General features: G+C 44.4%; 1 protein-coding gene across 8 annotated transcripts; it reads left to right on the forward strand.

Annotated features, from left to right (window-relative positions):
- Positions 1 to 1619: 1619 nt before the first annotated feature.
- PHF11 (PHD finger protein 11) lies at positions 1620 to 25389 on the forward strand. 8 transcript variants are annotated; one of them, XM_074566133.1, is made up of 13 exons: positions 1650 to 1771; positions 4999 to 5142; positions 5738 to 5856; positions 6746 to 6881; positions 8472 to 8579; positions 9391 to 9524; positions 12625 to 12671; positions 15882 to 15940; positions 16300 to 16374; positions 17063 to 17129; positions 18696 to 18818; positions 20424 to 20495; positions 22598 to 23521. In XM_074566133.1, exons 4-13 carry the CDS (start codon positions 6774 to 6776, stop codon positions 22735 to 22737), a joined length of 933 nt encoding a protein of 310 aa, XP_074422234.1. In that variant the 5' UTR covers positions 1650 to 1771; positions 4999 to 5142; positions 5738 to 5856; positions 6746 to 6773; the 3' UTR covers positions 22738 to 23521. The 8 variants fall into 8 exon arrangements, with proteins under 8 accessions (XP_074422251.1, XP_074422234.1, XP_074422272.1 ...); XM_074566150.1 differs by lacking the exon at positions 16300 to 16374 and having other exon boundaries at positions 1620 to 1771; positions 22598 to 25389; XM_074566171.1 differs by lacking the exon at positions 6746 to 6881.
- Positions 25390 to 25427: the final 38 nt, after the last annotated feature.

Raw genomic sequence — 25427 nt, forward strand, 5'->3', positions numbered from 1 at the left:
GAGGGACAGTAGGGATGTGAGGACATGTAGGGGCTGCATGACCTACCGGGAAATAAATATTAGTGCCCAAAGTGAGCATACAAATGCAAAGACAGCTGAAGATCACCTATGGCATAGGTATGAAAGGAACTGGATTGGAGCACATTACACTGATTTATTTTTTCGCCAGAAAATTACTGAGCACTAATTTCCAGCTCCGCCCATTTTGGCAGAACTGTATGGTTCTGTAGAGTGGGGGTTTGGAAGAAGAGGAAGATGACAGGAGCTTTGCAGTTGGTTTTCCTCCACAGAGAAATTATTTTTTCTGTGTTGAAGAACAGACTTGCGTTATGAAAATTTTCCTAGTTACGCACCTGTGAGGATTCTTGAATCCGGTTGACTCATTCGAGTACCATCCAGATAACAGATTCAGGGGTTGGTGTTCTGTGGCAGCATCTGGCTAATCGATACAATTTAATTGCAAGCCTGGACACAGGGGCTGGCCTTAGCTCTGAAATGCTGTGTCTGGGCAAGCGCAAAGGGATTTGGGAAAGCAGCTGGAATAACGCCAGCAAAGCTGAAAAACCAAAGCTGTTCTAGCTGGTGAAGGGAACTAATCTAAATGGACTCCATGTTGTGCTTGCTGTTGCCTCCCGATGGGCTGGAACATGCCCGTTATGGCGTGGCTGGTGAGCTGTATGGGAGGGGAAATCTAGGCTTTGTTTAATTCTTCCATGCAAAGCTGAGGAACTTCACGTAGGCCTAAACCTTGGTCTCACTGGCATGAGATTTTGCCCTAAACTGATGATGCTCAACAGAACATCGTGTAAAGCAGGAAGAGGAAAATCTCTCTGTGGTGTGTGTTGTGTTGGGACCTGCAGAGCAATGATCTTCTCCCAGTATTGCTTACGCTTTGCCAGTGGCTGGTGTGCTCTCGTCAGCTGTTTACATGGGCAGGTGGAGGGGACCAGCCTAGGTATGAACCATCAGCCTTACGCGCAAGGAAGCACCACCGAAGCCCTGCAGAGAAGTCACAGTAGACAGATTTACATCCCTGGTTGCCTGAGGACGAGCCTGTCTTTGACCTCCTGACCAAGGAAAGCACTGACCACCAGCACTGGGATGGCCTGGTCCTTCATGTGCTGGATGAGCACCATGATGGCTGGGTACGAAGAAAAGGCACCGCAGCTGCCTCCTCCTCCATGGCCGAGGGACCGATCGAACGAGGGCCTGATGGCTGCAGGAGATACACGGCCTTGTCCCGGCCTTTCCAGTTCATCTCTCAAATCAGCAGCTTGGTCAGATGTCACCCTGCCAGCCCCACATTGGGCACCCAGGGCGACCTCCCCATCACATTGGGCCCCTCACCCGTCATCCCCCTGCCCTGACTAAGGGACGTCCAAAAATGAATGGGGGGCGATGGGAGGATGCAAGATATCCCCTTCCCAGTGGGAAAATCCTTTGGGAAATGGCCGCCTGACGGTGGCCACCGGGAGTGCCGGGCGCGGGTATCGAACTCGATTTCCCCGACCCCGGCACACCCAACAGCGCCTCCGTTCCCCCTCCCACCCTTTACGCCGGAGCCGCAGCCAATCAGCGGCGCGGGGGGAGTGCAGCACGCGGAGGCCGGACGGGTGGGCGCCCACTGAGCATGCTCGGTGCGGCGGCTGGGCACGCCCACTTCCGCGCGGGAGAGTGGCTGGGGTGGAGGAGGTGGCGACCGATCGCGGAAGTGGTGGCTGTAGCGGGCCGGGCTGTGAGGACCGGGGTGGATGGTTGCCGCCGGCCCGCGGTAAGTGTCGCTGCCGAAGCGCGGATGGGCGGGAGGGAACTAGGCCTAGCCGGTGTTCGACAAACTTCAGTTGTCTTCCTCCCCCCGTCACCCCCCCCTCATCCTCCCCCCCCCCCGCCCCGGAGTCACAATGAATGCGCCCGGCTGGAGCCCGGGGGGGAGCAGGGCTGTGAGGGGCGACACCGGATTTCCCTCAGCGGCGGTGGCGGCCGTTGCCCTGGAGGCACCCCCCGCCATCGGGCCTGCCTCGGCCCTGAGTAGAGCCGCCCCGGGAGGCTCAGGGCCGAGGCAGGCCCAGTCAGGTGGCACCTCGCCCCACTAGGCCTCAAAGATGGACATGGACCAGACATGTCCCAGAGGAGTGTCACAAAAATGATCAGAGGAATGGGTCACCTCTCCTATGAGGACAGGCTGGGAGAGTTGGAGTTGTTCAGCCTGGAGAAGAGAAGGCTCCAGGGAGACCTTATAGCGGCCTGTCAATATACAAAGGGGGCCTGTCAGAAAGATGGAGAGGGACTTTTTACTGAGGCCTTTAGTGACAGGAGAAAGGGCAACAGTTTTAAACTGAGAGAGGGTAGGTTTAGGTTGGATGTAAGGAAGGTATTTTTTACATTAAGGGTGGTGACACCCTGGCACGGGTTGCCCAAAGAAGTTGTGGGTGCCCCATCCCTGGAAGTGTTCAAGGCCAGGTTGGATGGGACTTCGAGCAACCTGGTCTAGTTAAAGATGTCCCTTGCCCAGGGCAGGGCGTTTGGAATGAGATGATCTTCAAAGGTGCTTTGCAGTCCAAACCATTCTCTGATTTTGCGATCTTGAGAATAGGTGAGAGTTTAGATCTAATGAGGAACCCTCCAGTCACCCTCATCGCTTGGATCAGATATGTTAACATATACCTTTCTAAAGAAAATATGTTTTTATATTCTTAAAAATATTTCTCCTGTAGCAAGTGAAAGCTAATCAGAAAGATAGATTTCTTTGTTCTGAAAACCTTGCAAAGGCTGGGTGTGTTTGTGCTGCTAATGACTTGGGGGAGAATGGAGAGGGTGATTGTGTAGGTCATGACCAACAGTGTTTCTTTCCCCACAAAGTGCAAATGGAGAACACAGTGAGTGTGGGGTAACTGGTGTGTAATTTCCTTCTTTCTCCCTACTTCAATAGATCAAATCCTATTTGGAGGAGAGCAGAGCAGGAGCTAGGGCACTGGGTTTCTGTAGTGCGCTGGAAGTCAGGGGACTTGGGTTCTTTTCCTGGCTACCCTGCAGATATGGCGAGTGACATTCTGTGCCTTAGTTTCCTCCTGTGTAAAAAGTGTGTATTTACATGCCAGGATACTTTCAGAATTGGTTCTGGAGAGGAAATACTACTTAGTGAAACTGGTAATGTTTCAATAAGGTGTATTTGGAAGTGGCACAATCCCTATGCACTTGCCAGCAATATTCTCATCCCTTTTTACTTTCTGTTTCATTTCTTGGTTTCTTCCATTTTGTCGCTGTTGCAAAAAAAACGAAACACCAACGCTGCTTGTAGGAAACGGCACAGGTATCAGAGAAGCAGCCAGAGGCACGTGACTATTTCTTTCCCTCAGCTGTTTCTCCTCTGTCTTCTCTATTTTGCAGCTTCATTTGCTCTGTCATTACTGGAGGGCAGTGGAAGGGCTTCCAGCTCTGATAGATGATTTTAGTCACCATAGGTTCTGCAGTCTGCTTCTGTGGCAGTGAAAGTGAAAGCTGTCTGTGAAGAGTTGCAGAAGGACTTTGTGACAGCAAGTGATTTGATTATAAAATAGCAAGTGATTTGATTATAAAATAGCAAGTGAAAATCCAGCATTGATAAGTGGAAAATGATGCATGTGTGAGAACAACAATCATAATGCTGGCGCCCTCCGTACAATTTGATACCGCTTAGGAAAGAGATCTGGGGGACTACAATACATAGTTCTACGAAAGTGTCATCTCCGTGCTCAGAAGCAGGCTAAAATGTGGCTGAAATATTAAGAATTACTAAGAAAAGAAGAGAAATACAGAGCACCATTGTGAATTTGTGTTGTAAATGTGTGCTTGTTCGGGCTGGGGTAGAGTAGACTTTCTTACTGGTGGCTGATATGGTGCTGTGTTTTGTGTTTGGGCTGCACACTGATGTTTTTGGTTGTTGCTTGGCACTCAAGGCCTTTTCTGCTCCTCACGCCACCCCGCCAGCGAGTCGGCTGGGCGTGCACAAAAAGTTGGGAGGGGACACAGCTGAGACAGCTGACCCCAACTGACCAAAGGAATATTCCATACCATATGACATCATGCTCAGCAATAAAAGCTGGGGAAAGATGAAGGAAGGGAGGGATGTTCAGAGTTACGGCATTTGTCTTCCCAAGTAACAGTTACGCATGATGAAGCCCTGCTTTCCTGGAGATGGCTGAACACCTGCCTGTTGATGGGAAGCAGTGAATGAATTCCTTGGTTTGTTTTGCTTGCATGCACAGCTTTTGGATTACTTACTAAACTGTCTTTATCTCAACCCATGAGTTTTCTCGCTTTTACTCTTCTGATACTCTCCCCCATGCCACTGGGGGGAGAATGAGCGAGCAGCTGTGTGGTCCTGGTTGCCAGTTAGGGTTAAACCATGACAAAATGGTAGCCCACCCTATGGAAGGTCATTTGCTCCTCTTGGAACATAGCAGGAGAAGAGAAGAGATTGAGAAGTGACAGGCATGGTCAAAGATGTGGAGCAGCTTCTGACAAGGAACAACTAAATAGTTTCAGTTTCTTCAACTTGAAAAAGAGACAGTAGGAGAAAGAATAACAGTCTGTGCTGTCATGGGTGTAGCTGAGTAAGGAATAATGATTTCTTGCCTTTTCAGACAGATCCTTGGGTGTCAAATGGAATCCACGAGCAGCAGGCTTAAGACCTGCAAAAGCAAGGGGTTGTTTAGGTAAAATGTAGTTAAACTATGGAACTGGAACCGTGCCCTTAGACTTTCCCTTCCCACTTGAGAGCAGCCAGCCAGATCCGTTGCCCTGGTTAGCTCAGTACCCTCTTCCTGGCAGTAGTCTGTAGCAGAAAGCTAGAGAAGAACATAGGACCAAACTAAGCTAAACAAGGCAGTGGGTGCAGGTTGGCTTTTTCTGCGGTGGGGAATGGCCAAGAGCTGTCCTTCCCCTGCTTCAGGATTCCTGCAAAGGCACTGGAGTAACCCCAAGGCTGACCTTGACTGAGTGTCCTTTGTTCTCCTGCAGCACCAGGATTTTTCCTGAGCCTGTAAGAACACCAAGGACTCTAGACTCCACCTTTAGCCTCTTCCTCACGAAATTCTCAGAGCCCTCGGAGCTGGATCCTCTGACTGGGCCTGAGCAGGGCCTATGTATCTGCATCGATTCCAGGTATTAGCTTGCTAATTAGAATTAGTTTTCCTGAGTTCTAGACCATTCAAACTCTAGCTTGTTCTGCTTTTTAATTTCTTTCCGTCTTTGTTTTCTCTTGTATTTATAATATTACTATTTCTATACATTTCTATTTGTTTCTATAGTATTTGTTTAATGCTTGAGTTCTGAGACTGACATGATGGTCGCTGCATAGATGGATACGAAATCAGTCCCTACCCTACCTTGCTTGCAAGAGAGAGAAGGACGGGGGGAAAAAACCCAGATGTGCATGGAGGTGGAGTGACTTGCTGTGATTAAGTAAATTCTCAGTGGCAGAGCCAGAGGGGGGAAAAAAAAAATTAAAATCCCCTTCTACTCTGGTGTTCTTACTTGAGACTACCCCCTCCACTTTATGGAAGGGAGATGGGAACTAATGAAAACAAAGGTTGTCTGTTGAAAGCCACAGAAAGGTGTGCGAGATTTGCTGGGCTGTGAGATGTCCTGCTTGTTTTGTACTTGGACCTTACTGCCCCTTTCTCACTAGAATAATTTCACTTCAAATATTCTTATTTCTTGAAAGTAAAATCAGACTTTTCTTTCCTGTATCCTACAGGAGTTTGTGCTGTCAGAGGTGACATCTCCAGCAAAGGGCAGTTTGGAGTATCACACCTAGTAGGAGTGCGAAGTTGTTGAAGATTTCTGCGGTGGACTTGCACAAAAACCACAGACAAAGTAAAACTTTTGCTAATAGTGTGTGGCGTGATGCTCTAAACTACTGGTGGGGGATGCGGGTAAAAGCTTTTCCAGAAGCATTTAGACTGTTTTGTGAAATAAGTAGCTGGCCTTAAAATCTTGCAGCTGCTGGGGGGAAAAGAGAGACTGTGAAGAAGAATAATTAAGACTTGAGTGGATATGGCCAGAAAAAGAGGACAGATGTCCATGGGGCAAATCCCAGAGTGTAGCGAAAAATATGTTGCTCATGTTACCCGTCTACCTCACTGAGAGAAAATGTTCAAATCTCTCATTTCTGACTCTGTCTTCTGCCCCCTTTTACTTGCAAGCCTCTCCATGCTTCTTTGCTACGTTCTTTTTACAGTAAGAAATTAGTGTTCCTCCTGTGACCTCCTGGAAGGCACTGGAGAAGTTTGGGGAAGCTATTTTTCTTTCCTCAGTTGACTTGCAGACCCACATGTGGCAGAGCTAGCCTAAGGAAAGCACTGCTATGAATGATTGACCTCCAAATAAAAGGGGTTTCACAACTAGGCCATGTCTTGCCAGCCCACTCTTGGGCCTGCTGTTGGAGCGGACATTGCCAAGCAAGCTTGGAAGCTCTTGTATCACCCCCCCATGACTTCTTAGTGACTTTCCAACAGGAAATAAACCAGTTTTCCTCCCACTCTAACACCTGGAGATCCTGGGAGCTGGTTTCCATCCCTCTGCGGTCCCAAGAGATGGCTTTGCCTGTTCTACTAGTAGTTGTATCTGGAGGAGCAAAGCACCAAGGTTCAGGGGGTGTAGGTGAAGGAGCAGGTAGAGGGCAAGTGCTAGCAACGTCTGCTTTCCTCTGTTCATTCTGCTTGGTGTATGATAGTTCCATCAATTGCTTTGTGTTTTGTCCCAGTTTTCCTGCTCTAGGTGTTTTCCAAATAATGGCGAAGATGGTGAGAAGAACATGTGCGTTTTGTCCAGAAGGGGAGGCTGTTTCTGTAATGTATATTGCCAAAGAGCGAAATATTGCAGCTCATCAGCATTGTCTGGTGAGTGGCTTCTAGTTGGTCAGTACCTAAGAGAAATGAAGAAGAGGGGCTAAAGGGGAAGCTTCCAGGACTTGTCTATTTTTGACTCTAGAATGGTGTCTGAATTAAAAGGTTGGTTAGCCAAGCCCTCAACCTTATATTAAACTGAAAAGCTATGAAAAGCAACAGGGCTTGGCTAGAATTTTGGAGAGGGGGAGGACACGGCTGCACAGCTGGACATGTTGCTTTGTGATGCTTTTACGCGTGTCTGCTCCTGATCAATAGTTCTAGACACACATACAGTCTAGCCGTAGAAATAGGTCTTCTTGAGACACCAAATTGAATGAGGCTTCTCAGACCACAGAAAGTTGTGTGCTTAAACATTTGCAGGAAAATAGTCACATCACTTGATATATCAAGGTGAAAAACTGCCCAGTCTGTGCTTTACATAAAATATGGAATAAAAATTATCAGAAGTTGATTATATGAAAATATCTGTGAAGCTCTAAGCATGCTGTGATCCTAGAATATATGTACTCTTCTTGCGGTCAAAATGCCTCCCCTTTAGCTGGTTCTTGGTGTGCAGAATCAATTACAGATGCCATATTCTCCCTTCAGTGAGGGTTGCTTAGTGCGGGAGGTCCATCTGCTAGAACAGCTTTCTGACTTTCACTGTTGCAGCCTGCTTTCTCTCGCAGGTTTTGTGTTTACATCTTTTGTTCTTCTACTACTTTATTTATTTTTTTTTTTAGCAGAAATGTTTTAGAAACATCTGATATCTATTTTACAGTGTTAATTTGATGTTTTGTTTGAAACAGGACTGTAATGTTGCTTCAATATTGAAACTCTCTTTTTCTTCCCCTCCTCCCCCAATAACTTTACTAATTTCTCTGTGCTGTTTGGGTTTTTTGCAGTTAGCTGTCACCTTGTGAGCAGACAGACTGTGCCTGACAGTTAACATAAGGGTAGCTTCTTACTTTTGTTTGGAATTAGCTGTATATAATGATTAGAAAAAAGTTGCTAAGAACTTCCCCTTCCTCACTTATTGTGATGGCTCAGCACTTCTATGGGAATTAAAGTGGCCCGAATACACACGTGTACATTTTTTGTGGGTTTCTCTCAGGCTTTGTACGGTGTTCCTGTGTTTCTCATGCAGTCAACTGTTGTCAGCATTGGGCTGTATGGAAATTTTATTACAGAGGAATGTTGCGTCCCGCTGTAAGGCTGAACAATTGGGCAGGTAACAAGATGTTCAAGGTGTGGAGGTCTGTCAGCTGAAGAGCTTCTCCTCCTCACTCTGGGCAGCCTGGACTTCCAGACTTTCTTCATTCACACTTCTTACTAAGTTCGCTTTATTACCTTGTTATCTTTTCTTAGTTCAGCTTCAGGTCATGTGAAATCTCCTGTATAGGCAGAGGAACTTCTTTTGATTGGGAAAAGGTTTAAGCACAGCTCCTTGTTTGATGTAGGTGAAACCTCTTGAACCACAGAGAAAAATCAGCCTTCTTAGGTAGGGCAAGTGCAAGAAGAAAAGATGTACCCTTCCTCTCTTTTCTGCACTGGTGACTGAGTCCCTGTATTAATTCTTAATACCATCTCTTTTGTCTTTAGTTATTTTCCTCAGGATTCGTGGAATCTGAAGAGTATAACCCAGAAAATATGGATATAAGGTTTGATGTGGCATCAGTGTTGAAAGAACTCAAGAGAGGAAAGCGGCTGGTAAGGAGTTTCTTTCTGAATCTGCACTTATTCCTGTCTCATAGTACTAAAGGTTGTCTGGCCTCTTTCATGCTTGAAAAAAATGCAGAAAAGTACTTGGTCCTTCTCTTCTACTAAGATTAGGGAAATTACAGATTTAGAGTTAGAAACATTGATTTGACATTGTATTTGGCGAAATTTCGTTCATTTAGTGTTAAAATGCATTGGGTTTTCTGGCCTTCTCCCTCCCTGCCCCGCCTCCCAAGAGAAAAGACTAAGAAACAAAGTCCTTAGTCTAAGTTTCCTGAGAGATTTTGGTAAAGGACGAAGCCAGTGCCTGAAACAAGATTATGCAATCCATAAGTGTAAAAGGAAATACGCTCTAGTTTTAGCAGAAGGAAGATTGTTTATATGAGGCTTTTCATGTTGTCTTTGTCCTCAGCTGCCCTCCTCCCTTACATCCTGGGTGGAGCTCTCTTTATTACAAGGTTAGCCCAGAAAACATTAATACAAGAAATACAAGCACTAATACCAATAGGTATTGAAATAATTTGGGGAACATTTAGGGAAGGGGGGGAAGCTGCTAAGTGCCCTCACATGGCTCTTTGCATCATTTGACAAATTCATCAATATGAAATAGAGGTAAAATAGCAAAAAGGTTGCTGAAATAATGACCAGGGTAGGAGTTTGCAGGAGTGAACTTGCCTGATGAGTCAGAGGCGACTCTCAACGAAAGATTTGATTTTCCCACAGAGGATAGTATTTGCCTTGTGTGGGAGGATTTTCAGTAGCTGTCTGTAATGCTTACCTGCTAAACCTCATCCTCTTCTAGGTGTGCAACTTCTGTCGCAAGAAAGGAGCCACTGTGGGATGCGAGGAAAGAGCCTGTCGCAGAAGTTATCACTACTTCTGTGCACTCTGCGATGATGCAGCAATAGAAACGGATGAAGTAAATGGAGTCTACCGGTATTTAACCAAATATTTTCTAATTATTGTCAAGGTTTTGGTGGTGGCGTCAGGAAGGCAGACTTAAAAATTGTATGGTTTTAGAAGTTTTTTTAAAAAGGAAATTTGTTTTCCTCTCTTAAAGTGATGCTTGATCCTCTATTCACGAGCAATAGGGAAAATGTTTTCCTTTCACAGGAAAACATCACAGCAGTGGGAAGGAATCTATTTGGTGTCTGAGCCTGCAATGCACCTGAAAGATCACTAGGCCAACACTGAGGAAGTCAGTCCTTACTGGCTATCTAGCTAGTCTTCAAGGACCAAGATTTTTATTAATATGACTCTAAGTCTTAATTTCTGTTGGTTCAGAAGCTTCAGTAAATGTGGTTTGAGCACTGAGCGGGCTATAGTGCTTCTGGATCTGTTCACAATAGGCAAGTTCTGGTAATTTTCCCTCCGTATGCTAGTAGAGAGCTCTGTATTCCCACCAAAGGCCGCCCTACATTTCAAGTACCTTGCTAACATTAACGCAATTAAACAGACTTTTAGTAAATTTTCTGTCCTGATCATGCTAGTCCTGGTGTCCGCTGCCCTTGGGCTGCTTGCGTTGCCATTAGATGGAACAAGTTGGTTGAAGGATGCAGATGAAGGGGTTGAGAAATTGGGACTTTAGGGACCTTTTGGAGTGCTGAAGTTATAGTAAAGTCTGAGGTGCATAAAACCCCTGATAACCATTTCTGTGCAAGGCCAGAGAGATCACAGGCTGTGTTAGTCTTAGATTAGTCTGGTAGACCATCTAATCACTACTTGTTTCAGGAAGAAGTGGACTAATGCAGTCCTTAGTAGTAGTGGAAGATGAGTCCTTTGTGTCAGAACATTTGCACTCCTGGCTGCCTCAGTAGGGCTCTCAGTCCAAAATAAATACGCATTTCTGCAAGGCTGTACGCCCAGCAGATGATGTTTAGTTTGTGTTTATAAAGTCTTCAAAATTCTGCAAAGCTCGTGAAAGAGCGTAGCTGGGAATACGTAAACTTTCTATGATCACACAATAAGTGGCTCTCATCGTATGGCTTTAGAAAGGATACCTCAGGCTGAAGATGACTGAACTCAAGATGTTGAAAAACGAATGGGACTGATACCAGTCTAGATACAAACTGGTAAAGAAGTGGTTGAATATATAGTTTGATTTGGTTGTTTTCTGAGCTGGTGACCTTGGAGGTTTGGAAGAGGGACCCTTAAAAATGCCTTGTATTAAGTCACTCTGTGAGACTAGTTGCTTGGCCTATATAGAAATGTAGAAAACTAGGCTATAGCAACCTTTGTTGAAGAGGTGAAAAAGGACTGAATTGGAGAAAGATGGTGAGGCAGGTTTCAGGGATTCAAACCCAAAGACTTTTGCACAGCATCAGTGGCACAAATAAAGCACAAAATTTGGAGCTAGCCTGAAATTATGGGAGAGGTGGTGAACAAGACTTGAAAAACAGTGGACATGGATTGACAGCCCCCTACACTTCTTCATGGTGAAATATAACATACTGAAAAGCATGTCAAAAGATAAAATTCTGTCACGCGAGAGAGAGATGGTGTTTTTAAATTCTGAGTTGCCATCATTGTGATGATGAGTAGTGATTATGAAAACAAATAGAGCAGAACAAAAAAGAGAAGGCATACAGTGCTATGGAAGTGGCTAGGAAGAATAGAGGTGAGGAAATAAGTGTAACTTGTACTGCCATCTTACAAAAATGATAGTAGGGAAGTGCTCCCACATTAAGTGGACTGAGTAGTAAAAGGTATTATCTGTTCTTTATAAGATGATCTTGTACTTAGGAAGGTTGTTTTTAACTGGGAAAGAGTAGAATTAAAGGGAGGGGAGAAAAAAAAACAGCCTCCAAAGGGCAATCTTAGAAATTCAGGGGTGTAAATAAATGAGATGCCTCCAGTACTTAGCTTTCCGACTGAATTGTTAGGCATGCATAAATCTGGGGGGTTTTGTGCATCAAAAGTAATTTAATGCAAAAAAAAAGCTGTCTTGACAAGGAAACAGACTGCATTTCTAAGGTCAGTGTTTCTATTTTGTTAAAATACAAGAATGACAATAATTAGAGAATGTCCTAGTAAATGCAGTTCCTCTTAAAGATTGCTTCCAAACACGTGAGCATTAGTCTTGGCAAATATATTTGTAATGAAGAATTTAGCTAAACAACACTCTTGACAAGGCAATTTTGCTTAAAAAGTGATTTGGGATCCTTCGGTAAGAAAGGCATGTTATAGAAGCTGGTTCATATTATTGTTTCCAGAAGTTAAGAATTATTTCCAGCTGTATTTGTTGCCTTTTGCCTCTTCCAAGGCATTCACATAGCTCTCCTAGAACCAGAGAAAATATTCCCATCTCATGTATTACTAAAGTCTTTAAGGTACAAATGGATTGAACAGGTGTAAGCTACTGGATCTCAAAGGGGCTGCCCTGCTTCCTCGGGATTTGGGGACCACCTCATCAGCACTGGGCAGCGGAAAGAGGGGGGGGCACAGAGATCTCCAAGCAAGTCACTGGTACTGTGCATGGTGATACAGTGCCATGTGGCTGTGCCAGCACGTCATGCAGGGCTTATAAGTTCCAGCTGACTGGTAAGCAGGTACATCTAAAGAGGTAGTGGTCCAGGGCAAGGGGGCAGAACAGCAGTAGCTACAGTCAAGCATTACTATTACTGTGGTCTTTCATCGTGACAGCATGAATCTCATTTTAATCAGGTGTTTCAATAAGGGTGCCTCTGCCACAGTGTTTGATTGCCACACCAGATGAAACGTGTCTGACTTAGGATTTGAACAGTAAATGAGTCCAAACAGAGCTGGGTAATGGAAGTGATAATTCAAAGCTTCAGTGTTTAGAGTCCATTGAGGCTCTGAAAGTACAAATACAAGCTTGTGCATGTATGTGACTTTGCAGCAGATGCTTTCCTAGGTGGGTAACTCTAAACAAAAATTCTGATAATTTTTTTGTGTCTTTCAGTTTATGTTCAATGAAAAGAGGGGAAAATATCTGTTAAAAATCAGTCACCATAACTCTGTTTACATATTTATTAATACTTTTTCTCTTTTTCTTAAAATTGAACTTAAATTTTAGAGTGTTCTGCCCAAAACATGACCCAGGCAATAGGACCAATCACTGTGGTGAGTTTCTTTAATGGCTTCATTGATTTCATTTGTTTTACAAGTTTGCATCCTACAGTCAATAACTCATTTGAACAAAATAAATGTTACTCCACCTTTGTAATTGAGTGGTGGATTTCTAATCTCGCAGGAGTGGCTTGGTTGAGATCCATGCATATGCAGAAGAATTTAGAAGGTTTTTTGAAGTAGGAAATGTTTATATTTGATCTTCCCTGAATCTCCCTCAATACTGACCTAAAACACTGTGGACCTGATCCTTTATGGAATTATTCTGACTCTGTGCGGGCAGGTAGGCCCAAGCAGCTTGTAAAATCCATGTGAGATATGACAGCCACGCTAACAAGTGATGCACAAGCTTGCACTTGATTAGCAAAGAGAGGGCTGTTAGAGGAGTGGTAACCTTAGGATTTTCATCTGTAGTTATGTTAAAACGTTAACATTTGCATCTTCTGTACTCACTGAAGTAGTTTTTTAAATAGGGCCTTTCATTCTGAAGGATCCCAAAGAGCTTTTTAAGTGTAACAAAAGGGTTATACAACCCCTATTTAAGGATTGCTTCCTCTGCTACAGAAATGCAGCTTAATTTGGCAGTCCTGGTCCTTGCCGATTCAGAGGTTGTCAGGAATCCCACTGAATTAACCAATCAAAGCTGTGACTTCGTTAACCTAATGCATACAGTCATGCTCGAAACACAGTGGGTCCTAGAATGGCCTTCACTTTGAAGTTAAGCTCAATCGAACTGTGAGCACTAATGCGAAGAGTGGTGTGCTGCCATTGAGGTCTAGCGAACTTTGGCTAATTTTCTTGACAAAGTCCGGCTCCCCCCTGATGCCACTCAAGGAGCGGGTTAGGTGATTATCATTTAAACTTTTAGTCACAGGGTCTGGGGCTTCTTAGCCAGACGTACAGTCCATTTAACACTGATATTGCCGTGGTTCACTGACAAAATGCAGCTTCTTATTTCACTTAGTGGTTTTGCTTTTTACTTATCCATAGTTTTGAGGCCTGACATTCCCTCCCTTTTTAAAATTAATTTGATTTCTGTGGTCTAATGGTTGTCAGTCTGGTGGGTCTGTCCAGTGTCCCAGGTGGTCTCCTGCCCAAGTACTAGACAGGGCTGTGTTTGCTTTGTTTCCTTGAGATTAAGGCCTTGTAGACCACCCCCAAGGCTTAAATCTTATGAGGTTGAAGGTCTTGGTGTCTTCAAGAGCTGCATGTACAATGTATGGCCTGTTCCCTGAGCAGAGAGTCTTCTCCTAGAGGAGATCTTCCAGAGGCACTTAATTTGGAGACCCTCTGTTTATGAGGGGTAAATGGATTCTGCTGGCAGTGTCTGCCCTGCCTCCTGAATGAACTTCTCCCACCTCTGTCTGAGAGGGCGGCTGTACCCCAGGAGGTGGGGAGCAGCTGGGAGAGTTGGGTAAATGGCACTTGGTTCCCCATCCCAATGTCTCCTGCCTCCGAGTAGCTCTCGGATGCTTGTGTGGCACTCTGAATAGCCAGGGGTATCTGCTGGTGAGTTGGCAGGTACTCTCTCTGGCCCATCTAGGCAGGCAGGGGACATCAGTGCTGAGTGTGTTTGCAGGCCCACACAGCAGGGGGGAGTGAGACAGGCTGGGATGGAGGTGCTGTGGCTCCACGGTGGAGTTTTGACTTTCAGGATCCAGCCTGGTGAAGTAGCTCAGCCGTTCCTCTGTGCTGGGCTGTGTGGGAGCAGGAGCTGGTAGAAAAGAGCTGCCTCTCCAGGCTTGTTTTCCCAGTAGCTTGGAGAAAACGGCGTCAAGGAACATCTCCTTGTTCTTGGTCCAGACGACATTCCTGTGCTGAAATGTCAGGGCCCTGCTGTGTGATTGAAAGGAGACAGAGTGCCTTAGGAGCCACAAGGTCTCCTTGCAGCTCTGTACAGCAGGAATGGGAGAGCACTTTGGACTTGGAAACAGGCTCCAACCTCAGCTTAACTGGAAATGTTGGATGTACCCAGAGTAAAGGCTGACAAACGTAGAAGAGCAGAGAACGCTATGGGGAGCAGGAAGAGCTGGGCTGCTCTTCGGACTGCGTTCGTCTTGTTTTATAAGGCATCCCTAAAGCAAACATCAAGAAGAGCTGAGAAAATCCTACCACAGATCAAAGATGTCCCGCTAGACAGCAAGCAACACTGTGCCTACATCAGTGTCTCCTGGACTGCTCCAAATTAGGCCACCCAGTGTTATTTTGGATGAAGTGAGAGGCTATGACTTCCTTTCAAGCCAGGAAAAATGCAAATCTACAGCACCGTAGGGAAAGAAGAGTACCCAAAACCCAAACTTGTTTCAACAGCCTTCCGTTACCAACAGTAATTCCTCATTCCTCTTAACAGGATGATTTCTCATAGGAAAAACCTTACTAGTTGAGGCCCAAAAGATGTAGACTTAAACGGGAAGGGAGCATATAACCCCACTGCATATATAACCCTCAGGTTTTGGTGGGTGGTTGAAGTCTTCTGTAGCTTTCTCTGCTCCTGCCATGTCTTCTTTGGCAGAGTTATCCTTCTCTCCTTGTGATGCTGTAGCTGTTTTCGTGATGTTGGAGAGAGGCTGGCGCATGCTGATAGAAAGAACAGAGTGAAAGCAGGTGATTTTGCAGAGATCTTGTACCACGTCACTAAAAACACTTTGTAGCATAAACAATATTAAACTTGCAAGTCAAATTGCTTCTGGAGGCTTTCTAGGAGGTTATTATGTTGATGAAAAACCTCATGGCATTTGTATGTCTTTGGAACACCTAAAATAATTCTGTATGTAGTCTTAGTTTTGAGGGTGTATTAACATAAACAAGAATTGGCTGAAAAAAACCGTATTCATCTTTCTTAAATTTTCCTGAACTTTTTACCAGTTAGAGGTAGTGGTGCTGCTGGGGAGAGTAAGTTCACTCTGCCACGGTCAAGATGCTTATGTTAAAAACTGGGATTTGCTTTATACTGAGTTTAAAAGGCAAAGTGATATCCTAACGCTACAGTGATTTGCATTTCTTCCTAATGGTTCAGGCTCATAACTTTTCTTCTGTGGAAATAATGTGAATTTCACTGAAATGTGAGGTATTTGGGGAAGCTGAAACATACTTGCTGCCCAAAGTGCCTCCCTTTTGTAGTTTTTTGGGAAAAGGGAGAATTTGATGTGAAATTGTCAGTCTGAGGTTGACACAATTGTTACTTTGTTGTTTCCTGATTCCTAGGTGCAGCTAGTAAAAGGAGAAGACATGCATTGAAACCTTCCACCATCACGGAACAAGTGGTAATTCTGACGTTAAGTAGCTCTGAAACAGGAACTCACATCTGCTACAGCAAAGGACTTCTTTAGTAGAGCATTTTGACAGTGTTTTCAGGAAGAGACTTCCTCACAGAAGCAATAATTTTGCCTTTACAGCTGCCTTGTTTTGATCTTGCCATTCTGTCAAAACAAAACTTTGCATTTGCTTCAGGCACAGCCAATGCTGCCCTCGGGTAACGTGGCACAAAGGTGATAGGAACCTCTGAACTAGGCTGACTCGGTGGCTGGGATCTTGACATGATCAGAAAGAGCTTCCCTTTGGGGGCTCCTTTTCCTTGGAAGTACTAGGCCTCTCCCAGGCCTTTCCCTTCTGTCTTTCCCAGGTCTTGAAATTAAAGGGAGGTCACGTGAGGCGACGTGGACGATCTTTGCAGCTTTTATGTAGTACTCTCATAAGGGTAGGTTATTTGTCTCCAAGAATTTCTCAGCTGAAAATACTCTTACATTCCTGGTATTATACCTGGGATTTATTTGACCTGTTACCCATGGTAATGTGCTGTTTCTGCTGCTCTTCAGTGCTAGTGATCTCGGAAATCAATACAAACACTGCAAATAAGAAGCTGAGGGGCTCCAGGATTTACCATTGCGGGATAAATTGCTTACCATTGGATAAGCAATGCATTTTTACACTGGTGGAGCTTAGTGGCAGAGCTTAAGAATTATTTGTACCACTGTGGTACGGAGAGTGACTGTGTCCTGTCCAACAGAAAAGAAAAATATTCCCCCTCTCCTCTCAATAGTTTCTAGTATTACACCAGGTCTAGGGCACTAACCATCATTTGCACTGGGAGTTAGCAGTAGGCGTTTGTTACCATCTGTGCTATTTGCAAAGGCAATAATTAAGGAGGGTGGTGTCCCAGGTGTTGGGCTTTTCTTAAAGAGCTTTTGCTTTGAAGTAATTTTTCCTTCTGTTTTTAAAAATGGAATGTCTGGAGAGGAATATCATTAGCTCTGCAGAGAAGCTGACTGTATTCACAGAAATATGGGCTGCTTTTTATCTTTCTGCTAATATAGAGGTAAGAGAATGCAAACAAAGCAGTAAATGTCAGTTTGATGTAAAAATATGGTGGTTTGATTTTCTTGCAGAGCACAGAAGAGACAGCAGAAGAAAACAGTTTACGAATACTGAAAAGGAAAAACAACAGGCATAAAGGTGCGACTCGGTTTATAGAACATCTAGGACATAACTGCCCTCTGTTACGCTGAAGTTCAGAGCGTGGAGATGTTTGATAACAGCCGTGCTGCAGATGTATCTTTATTATTCTCCTGAGATGGGTGACTCCATGCTTTGGTGAGGGAGCAGAAGTCTGATTTGCAGAATGACTGTGCAGGTCTTAATAATGCAGCAAACAAATCTCTGTGCTTTGCCACCCCCTTCCCCTATCCATACAGTTAAATTTAAAAGGGAATCAGTCCTCCTCCATCTCGGTCTCCCTGCGCTGAGCCCCTCTGGAAGGAGAGGGGTGCAGTTCTGGCAGGTGAATGCTTTGGAATGGGTTAGCAGAGGAGGTGCTGTGAGGAGCTGGGGGTTGAGCAGCGACCCAGCGGTGAGAGAGGATTTCAGCGCACCGTGAACAGGAGCTCCAGCTCACTGGGTGGGAATGGGGCTCGCTGAACACTGCTACGGTTACCTCTGCCACCGCACGCTTATCTTACCCTTTGAACCCTAGGTGCGTATAGGGTGCTTAACACAATATAGTATTTTACCACATAAATATGGTATGACAGCAGTGAAATCAACTACTGGACCCATCCTTCAGTTCTGCAGTTTTCATGTTACCCCAAAAATCCTGCTGCAGTTGCTTGTCGGGATTATGCTGTCACTTGGAAGTTTGGAAGGGTTTAGTGGGGATTAGTCACCTTCCCATGGCCATGCTTAGTACATGGGCACGGTGTAGTAATAGTAGGTGCCTGCCTAATGTTTTTTTCTGAATTTTTACTACCACTATAAAGGACAGGGAGCCTATAAAGAATCCTGGAATACTTGTAGGGCATCTAGTGTAAGTGAAACGACATTTCTTTTCTCACAAATGCCTCCAGTAAAAAGTAACATTTTTTTAATGGGTTAAGTCTGGCAGGCTTGTGCGAGCTCTCTGATCGCTCTTTCCTTTTGAACAGACCATTGAATTGATCTTACTGAAACCTGTCACTGACCTGCTGCTCCGAGATGAAGGAAAAAATAGGTAGCTATTTCCCTAGCGATCCAGATCTGACAAAATAGATGTATAAAATGGGCTGTAATAAACAACTTTAATGCCTGGATCACTTGGAGTAAAAGTACCCTTAATTCTCTTAACAAATCCAATACCGATTTGCTTCTTGCACCATTGTCTATCCTTTAGCCTGTTCAGTCCATGGTGTGGTCCTGAGGACTGGAAGGAAAACCAGCTCGACAAATCACTTGTATTCCTATACTACGGGGTATCAGGAGGCTTTAGGAATGGTGCGTTTAGAGTTGTGGAGATACTTGCTTCTGATGAATGGAGACAAATCTAGAACTTAGGTAATTTTATACCCAGCGCAATGCTTACGTTCGCCTCAGCGTGTTCTTGTTCCCACTGGAAAGGGCTGAGAGGGTAGCTGGAAGAGCCAGAGATTTGCATAAGTATTTGTTACTGGAAGGGGGACTTAGGCCAAAGTTATAATTTCTGAAATGAGCCCGTGCAGCTGTGGTCAGGATCGCTTCTGTATAAAAGCGTGTGGTTTTGTGTTTTAACAGTCCGAATAGACTTTCTTAGAAAATGCAAGCAAGCCGGGCTTCTGGATGACATATTTGAAGAAATGCTGGACACGCTTCACCTGGCGCAGGAGAAGCTGATGGATGACAACACTTCAGAAACAGGTATGGAGCCCCACGGGGGGACTCCACTTTCAGAGCAGAAATGCTGATCTGAATGCCAGGCACTTGGCCCTGGGTCACCTTTCTGGAGATATTTCTGTAGTGCTAAATAACTGGGTCCTGCCTTATTTCTCCACCTGCAGAGGTTTTTTTGGTATACTTGTGTTGGCAGAAGGGGAAGAGCTGCCAACTCAGCGTGCCCTAGTAAGGCATCCTAACTTTGAATTTTTGAAGCCAGCTTTTACCTGTTGGCATAAGCATAGGTAGGTTCAGCCTGACCTCTTCTCCCAGGCACTGAAGAAGAGAGGGGTCCTGAAGAGAGCAGAAGGTTTTATTTGGATCATAAGCCTATGTTGTTGTTACAGCTTCACAGAGGGACCAGCTGTCTGTTAATATTGACACTCTTTTGAGGGAAAAATCCCTGAGTATGTACATTTAAAGTCTTTGGATGATCAGTTAGAACCTTTTTGTCAATTGTTAATGTGTATTTGGGGGTTTCATCGCTTTAAGTATCAGCTTGTGTGAAGCATTTTGTTCTTGGAGGGTTCCACTCTAATGTTGCTTTGTCCACAACACAGCAAAAAAAGAAAGTGTCAGACCTTCCCCTCCTATTGTCCTCCTGGCTTTACAGAATCACAGAATGGTGGGGGTTGGAAGAGACCTTCGGAGATATCTAGCCCAGCCCCCCTGCCAGAGCAGGGTCACCCAGAGCAGGTTGCACAGGAACACGTCCAGGCGGGTTTTGAATGTCTCCAGAGAAGGAGACTCCACCACCTCTCTGGGCAGCCTGTGCCAGTGCTCTGCCACCCTCAGGGTAAAGAAGTTCCTCCTCACATTGAGATGGGATTTCCCGTGTTCCAGCTTGCGCCTGTTGCCCCTTGTCCTGTTGCTGGAAACCACTGAATAATACCTTTATTAATAATAATACCTTAATTAGGAATAATACCTTTGGATAAAGAATGCTAATTTATGCAAAGCAGCCGAAGCGCATGCACGGAAAGGGGAATTTTCCTCACGAGCAGCTTGTGCGTAAGATGACAGCAGCTGCCAGAAGCAGTAGTGAAGCCCATTAGGTCACGTGAGGGGTTCGAAGGCTTTCACTAGTAAGCGAACCCCCTAACGGTGCTGCAAACTCTGTATTTTTTTTCATGGGAGGCCTCAGTTATGAAACCGAGGCATAATTCTGGGCTGGTTTTCAACATGGAACAGTGATAGCACCGTCCCACATGTCACACGATCTGTCAAGAGGCACTGGTGTGGTCAGCCCTGCCGTTACACGTGCAGTCCCGGCACGGTGGAATGAAATATGACTTAAGTATATTGCTCATTTTTTAAACGGACTGTTCACGTGGTGCAGACCCCAAGAGGGAATTACAGGTAGGGCCGCTTTCCTATTTTCTGTATAAAACTAAAAAAAAAAATAAATAGCTGATCCTACTTTCTCAATGTACATTATATGAGAAGGAAGATGTCTTAAAATCTCAGTCAGTATGATATAAAATAAGTAATTACTGTTTTGTGCTACTTCTAATGTAGGGCTCTGCATTAACGTGAGGGTGCTGTAAACCTTTACTAAATTATACTAAATGAAACTTTCTTTTTCCCCAGAGTATGAAGAGACAGTGATGTCACTCTTTGACTGTGGACTGTTTGAAAATATACTGACAAATATTCATTCAGGTACGTGGAAAAAAAGCTGTCAGAGCAGTAGCAGTTGGTGTGGGTTTTGGCATTGACGTCATTCTTCTGAGCATTTTGATAAATTGACCATTTAAAATGAAAATTCCAAGGAACTTTTCTCTCAACATTATATAAATAATTGAATAAAAGCCAATTGTACCTGAATCTTTAGAAACAGGGTATGTCAAATCTGGCTGGCTGACCTGAAGAGGGAAGCAAGTGACAGTTCCACAGCTTTAAAAGACCAAAAGGTCTCTGCCCCAGAGGAACATCCCTCTCCTGCAGGGTGCACTCGTGTCCTGTTTCTGCGGGTTATTTCCCTTCCTTCTCCGCAGCCTCCCTTCAGCAGCTTGCCGGCGTTACAGCTCTGCTCCGTTCTGATGAATGCTGTTCAGACGGGCTGTTGTGCTTTGGCTAAGAGCGTTAAATGCTAGGAGCAGAACTGACCTGGACCCAATGGCAATTGTAACGTGCTTGGAAAATCAAGCTGAGAATGCTCAGAATGAAATGAAAACAGGGGCAGGAGCGGGCGCTTGGGAGCACGGTTGTGGAAGGACACTGTGGGGCTTGGACTCCACTCTCGGCTGTTGTAAGCAACAGGGTTCGAACTGTTTCTCAGATAGGCAAGTCCCTCGCTCCCATTTCCCTCCGTAACAGCAGCCTCGTCCTAACTTCTGCTTTAATTTATCCCTGTGAAAAGGGAAAGGGGTTTTAATTAGCTTATGCTGAGTTTCACTGTGTAAAGGTGATGTTTGCTAAAGTTTGCTGTTTCCCCTTCACTCGACTGAGAAAGCCAGGCTCCTCGCTTCAGCCTCCCGTTCTTCCATTTAGATTCCTCTCTTGGCAACAGGAGTGACTGGTGTGGCAGAGTTTTCCGACACAGGGTTCCACCAGGGCCTCACCTGAGGGCACTAAAACATCTCTGCTCAAAACTCCTCGTGTGACGCAACCTTGGTTTAAAGGCAGTCACAGTTAAGGATGGTTCAGGCTCTGTAATTCAGAATGAACAGGGGTAAACAGCTGGAGCTACTTTTCCTGCTCTACCCATTAAAACTCTGGAGACCTCCTTCAATCTCTCCCCTCCCACCCCCCCAAAAAAAAAAAAAAAAAAAAAAAAAGAGAAAAATACTTTCAGGTTTGTACAAAACACCTTTTGCTTCTCACTAAAATCTGAACTCTGACATTCCCACACACTGTGAGGAAAACTTGTTTGCTGTTCACTAACTTTGCTGCTCAGAGGTCACCGACGCCTCTGTGTCTTCTGGTACTGAACAAAGCAAGTGCTTCATTTAGCAAGTTGCAATTAACAATGTAACACTTACGGCAATGCTGCTGAATTCTAGTAAGGCCTGTTACTGAGCTCTCGCCGAGTTCAACAATTTTTAACCCTAATTAGGAAAATGGAAGCGGTAGAGAGAAGCAGAAGCCCGGTCAGGCAGGGCTTTGCAAATAGGTCAGGACCGTAGTGAATGCCCTCAGCACACCGGCGATGACTATTCTGCCAGAAGCAGGAACATCAAATGCCCTTGAGTCATGTTTTTGAGAATCTAGCTGTTCAATGCAGTTGTCCAAACCATCTCTTTTTACATTTAACTTTTTTTGTTGCTGTCGTTGGCTAAAATCCATTAGGCTTGTAGATTTGCTTTAAGTGTGTAATTCAGAGGTGTTCTCTTTAAAGATTTAAAATGCATCTTTATTGGAGGATACAGATGGATTCTGAAAATGGAACTGTTAAAGCTCATGTGCCAAGTAACGCGGGGCTAGTAACTAAACTAATAATTTTTACGTTTGCTGTGATGGTTTAAATTCAATCTATGATGTAGCTACTTTTGAGATGCTAGTATGTAGATGACAAAGTATGTAACTCTGCTGCGTTGTGTTTTCTTTCGACACTCACATACTTCAGCTCGTCTCGTTCATACAACACAGGGTCCATCGGTGGTGTCAGGCTGAGGACTTTGCTTCAGAGAGGCAGAGGTTTTATTGTAGGTTAAACTAAGTATTGATAGCCTCTGCAGTGCTAACGCTTGTATAACATGTATTTTAAATTGATAAGCATTACCCATGAATAAAAGCTTTTATCCCTTTCTTTTTCCTAATAGGGACAGAGGAGAAAATCCAGGAACTTCTGGAAAGCAGGAAAAGACTGGATAACAAGATTGAGCTACTGCAGGACTTAAAAGAAGTCATCCTTCCTACCCAAGAGAACACCGCTAGTACATCTAGTACGGTGTCTGACTAACCCTTAAGTGTGTCTGTAACGGTGTCAATATTTAGGATCTTCTAATGATAGAAACCATAGCGCACGTCTGGTCAGTGTCTAAGTAATTCCCTCCCCTCCCTGCAAGATAGGGACACAAGCAGGAACTGCGTGTATTTTACCCGGTTTTATACCTCACTGTTGCAATAATTTTAAGTTGTCCCTTTCTTTAAATTTTAACCACGGATCAATGAGGGTTATGCACCAAATTTAGCTTTTTTTAAAGCTCAGCCAAACCCTCCAATGAAGACTTTTTTTTTTTTTTTTTTTTTAAAACCAAGAGAGTTTTAAGAAACTATGAGCTGCCACAGAACACTTGTTAAAGTCACTTTAACTGTGGGAGCCCTCTTCTGTGTGCGGTAGCTGCTTCACTGTCTGCATCTAGACGGTGATGTTCTAAGGATCGTGTGGCTGCTTTGGCTTTCCAAAGAAGATAAATTAGCAGAACTTGCACTCAAAGAAGCCTTCTGAATTACAAACAGGAGTTGGTGGGTTTTTTAATTAAATGATTCTTGGTTGACTGCCTAATGTATAACTCGTTCTACTGTTTGAAGGCAGACCAGAAACGGTTGGGCATCATACTCTATAAACAACATGTAAAATGGATCAATGAACTGTATCTTCCTTTCTCCATTAAGAAAGGATATGACTTCCACATCTTTTGTCTTAAAAAAAAAAAAGTAAATAAATTGTTTGAATACAGAAAAGCATTGTTTAGCTACAAAAGGATAAGTTAACAAAATAAAATGTTTTTCAGAAAGCTGCATGTTTAGTCGTGCTCGCTAGCCCCGCTGGTGCATGGGATGTGGATGAGGAGGGGGGGATGCTGTCACGCCGTCGTTTAACTGCGCCTTGTCTCTCAGCAGCAAGCGCAGCCGGACCGGCGTGATCCTGCAGCCGAACAGGCTGCAGCACCATCCTGTTAAAACAGCTGTACTCTCTCCATAACTAGTAAAAATTCATAACTTGAGCTTGTTCTGTATGAGGGCGGAGATCAATAAGCACAGAATTAACAAGTTTCAGAACTACTAGCTGTGCCCAATAGTACAAAGTACTAATATTTTTACTTGTTTATACAGTTCTGGCCTGCTGGCTGTCCAGGACTAGAAACACAACCAGTTTACTGCCTGAGCCAAGGCCTCAGGTGCTGCTCACAGCTATCCTGCCTAGAAAACTCCCGCCTAAAACAAAAGTGTATTAACGTGGAGCATGGATTTATTTATTCAGGAACAAAGAAAGATGCAAATCCACTGTCCTGGAAAAACACAAACACTCAAGTGAGTGCTTTTTTTCCCTATAGCAGCAATCCGAATTACTGACAGCAGCTTAGAGGACAAATCCTGTACTCTTCTAATCCACCCCCTGCCAAGCTTGACCTTGAGTCTAGTGTTAGCGATCCAAAACAAGTTGTTTATTCAAAACATTTATGACACATTTGCAAGTATCTTCTCAGACTATCCTAGCCCGAACTCTCAACGTCATGCTACAGAAGCTCCCTGGCCTCTATCAACAATACAAAATTCTAGACTTCGTGAAACTTAGCAAAGTCGTAACCCCAAAACTGACTTTAGTTAACCTAAACTTCAACTCTGAGGTTTCCAGTTTCTCTGCTGTACCCTGGATTTGGTGGGGCTTCAAAAGCGCGAAATAAAAATAGTAGGCGTGTATGTCCAGGCATAGCTGCTGTAACGGTTATGGTCACATACAGAATTCTTAGTGAAAAAAAATAATCACATTATAGATTGCAGTCACTGAGGTGTATATTAGTGCCCACAAATGAATTTGCTGTTTTCTGAAATTGAAATCACGGGTATTTGTCAAGCACAGTGAAATCAGTAGGATTCAGTAATACATAGTCTGGTTTTGGCTTTGTTGTTCGGGGCGTTTTGGTTTTTGTTTTTTTTTTTAAGTAAAGCAACTGATATGCTGTATGTAATACAAAAAGCTTGCAATTTTCTTCAAAGAAGTCCAAAGAAATTCATTAGTGAACAGGTACAAAAAAAAGTGAATTTTATTACATGTAGTTTAAATTTACACACCACTTACATGCAAAGCCCCCACTTTCAGAACAGCGTATCCCTTCTCCTCTGTGGCGGCATCGCAAATAGGCAAATATGACTGTAGGGCAATCAGCTTTATAAATAGCGAACAGCCCAAGGGCCCTTTGAGCTCTCCCGCAGGGCAACAGGCTGCACGCCAGGATCCCCCTTGAGCAGGGACACCTCTCAAGGTTACTCCTTGAGGTTGAGAGAATCCTTATTGTGTCAGATAATCTGTAAGTGAATTGGGAATAAGCGCACTGAAACTTTGAAATCTTAGCTAAGTGATATAAAGAGCTGATTGCATGTATATAATCCTTTAGACATAAGCTGTTGGTCAAGTCTGGGACTAGGAGTGGATCCAGCCGCACCTCGACTCCTCTCTGAGAAGAGTTTAGAAACCAAGGGGGTCCTTTCTGAACCCCACGACTCAACGGGAGGGTCTCCCTGACAGACTGTCTGACCCTGGCTTCTATGCAGTAAATAACCAAGTGTACCTTGCCATCCAGTCTTGTTCAACCACTGACCCATTTACCATGGCACTGTGTTAACTCGCTGGTTTGTACCAATAAAGTAAATTGTTGCTTCTCTCTTATGAGTGAAGTGCATGACTCCATCCATGACAAATTGGTG

This window comes from Larus michahellis, chromosome 1 (assembly GCF_964199755.1).
Source record: "Larus michahellis chromosome 1, bLarMic1.1, whole genome shotgun sequence".
Taxonomy (NCBI): Eukaryota; Metazoa; Chordata; class Aves; order Charadriiformes; family Laridae; genus Larus; species Larus michahellis.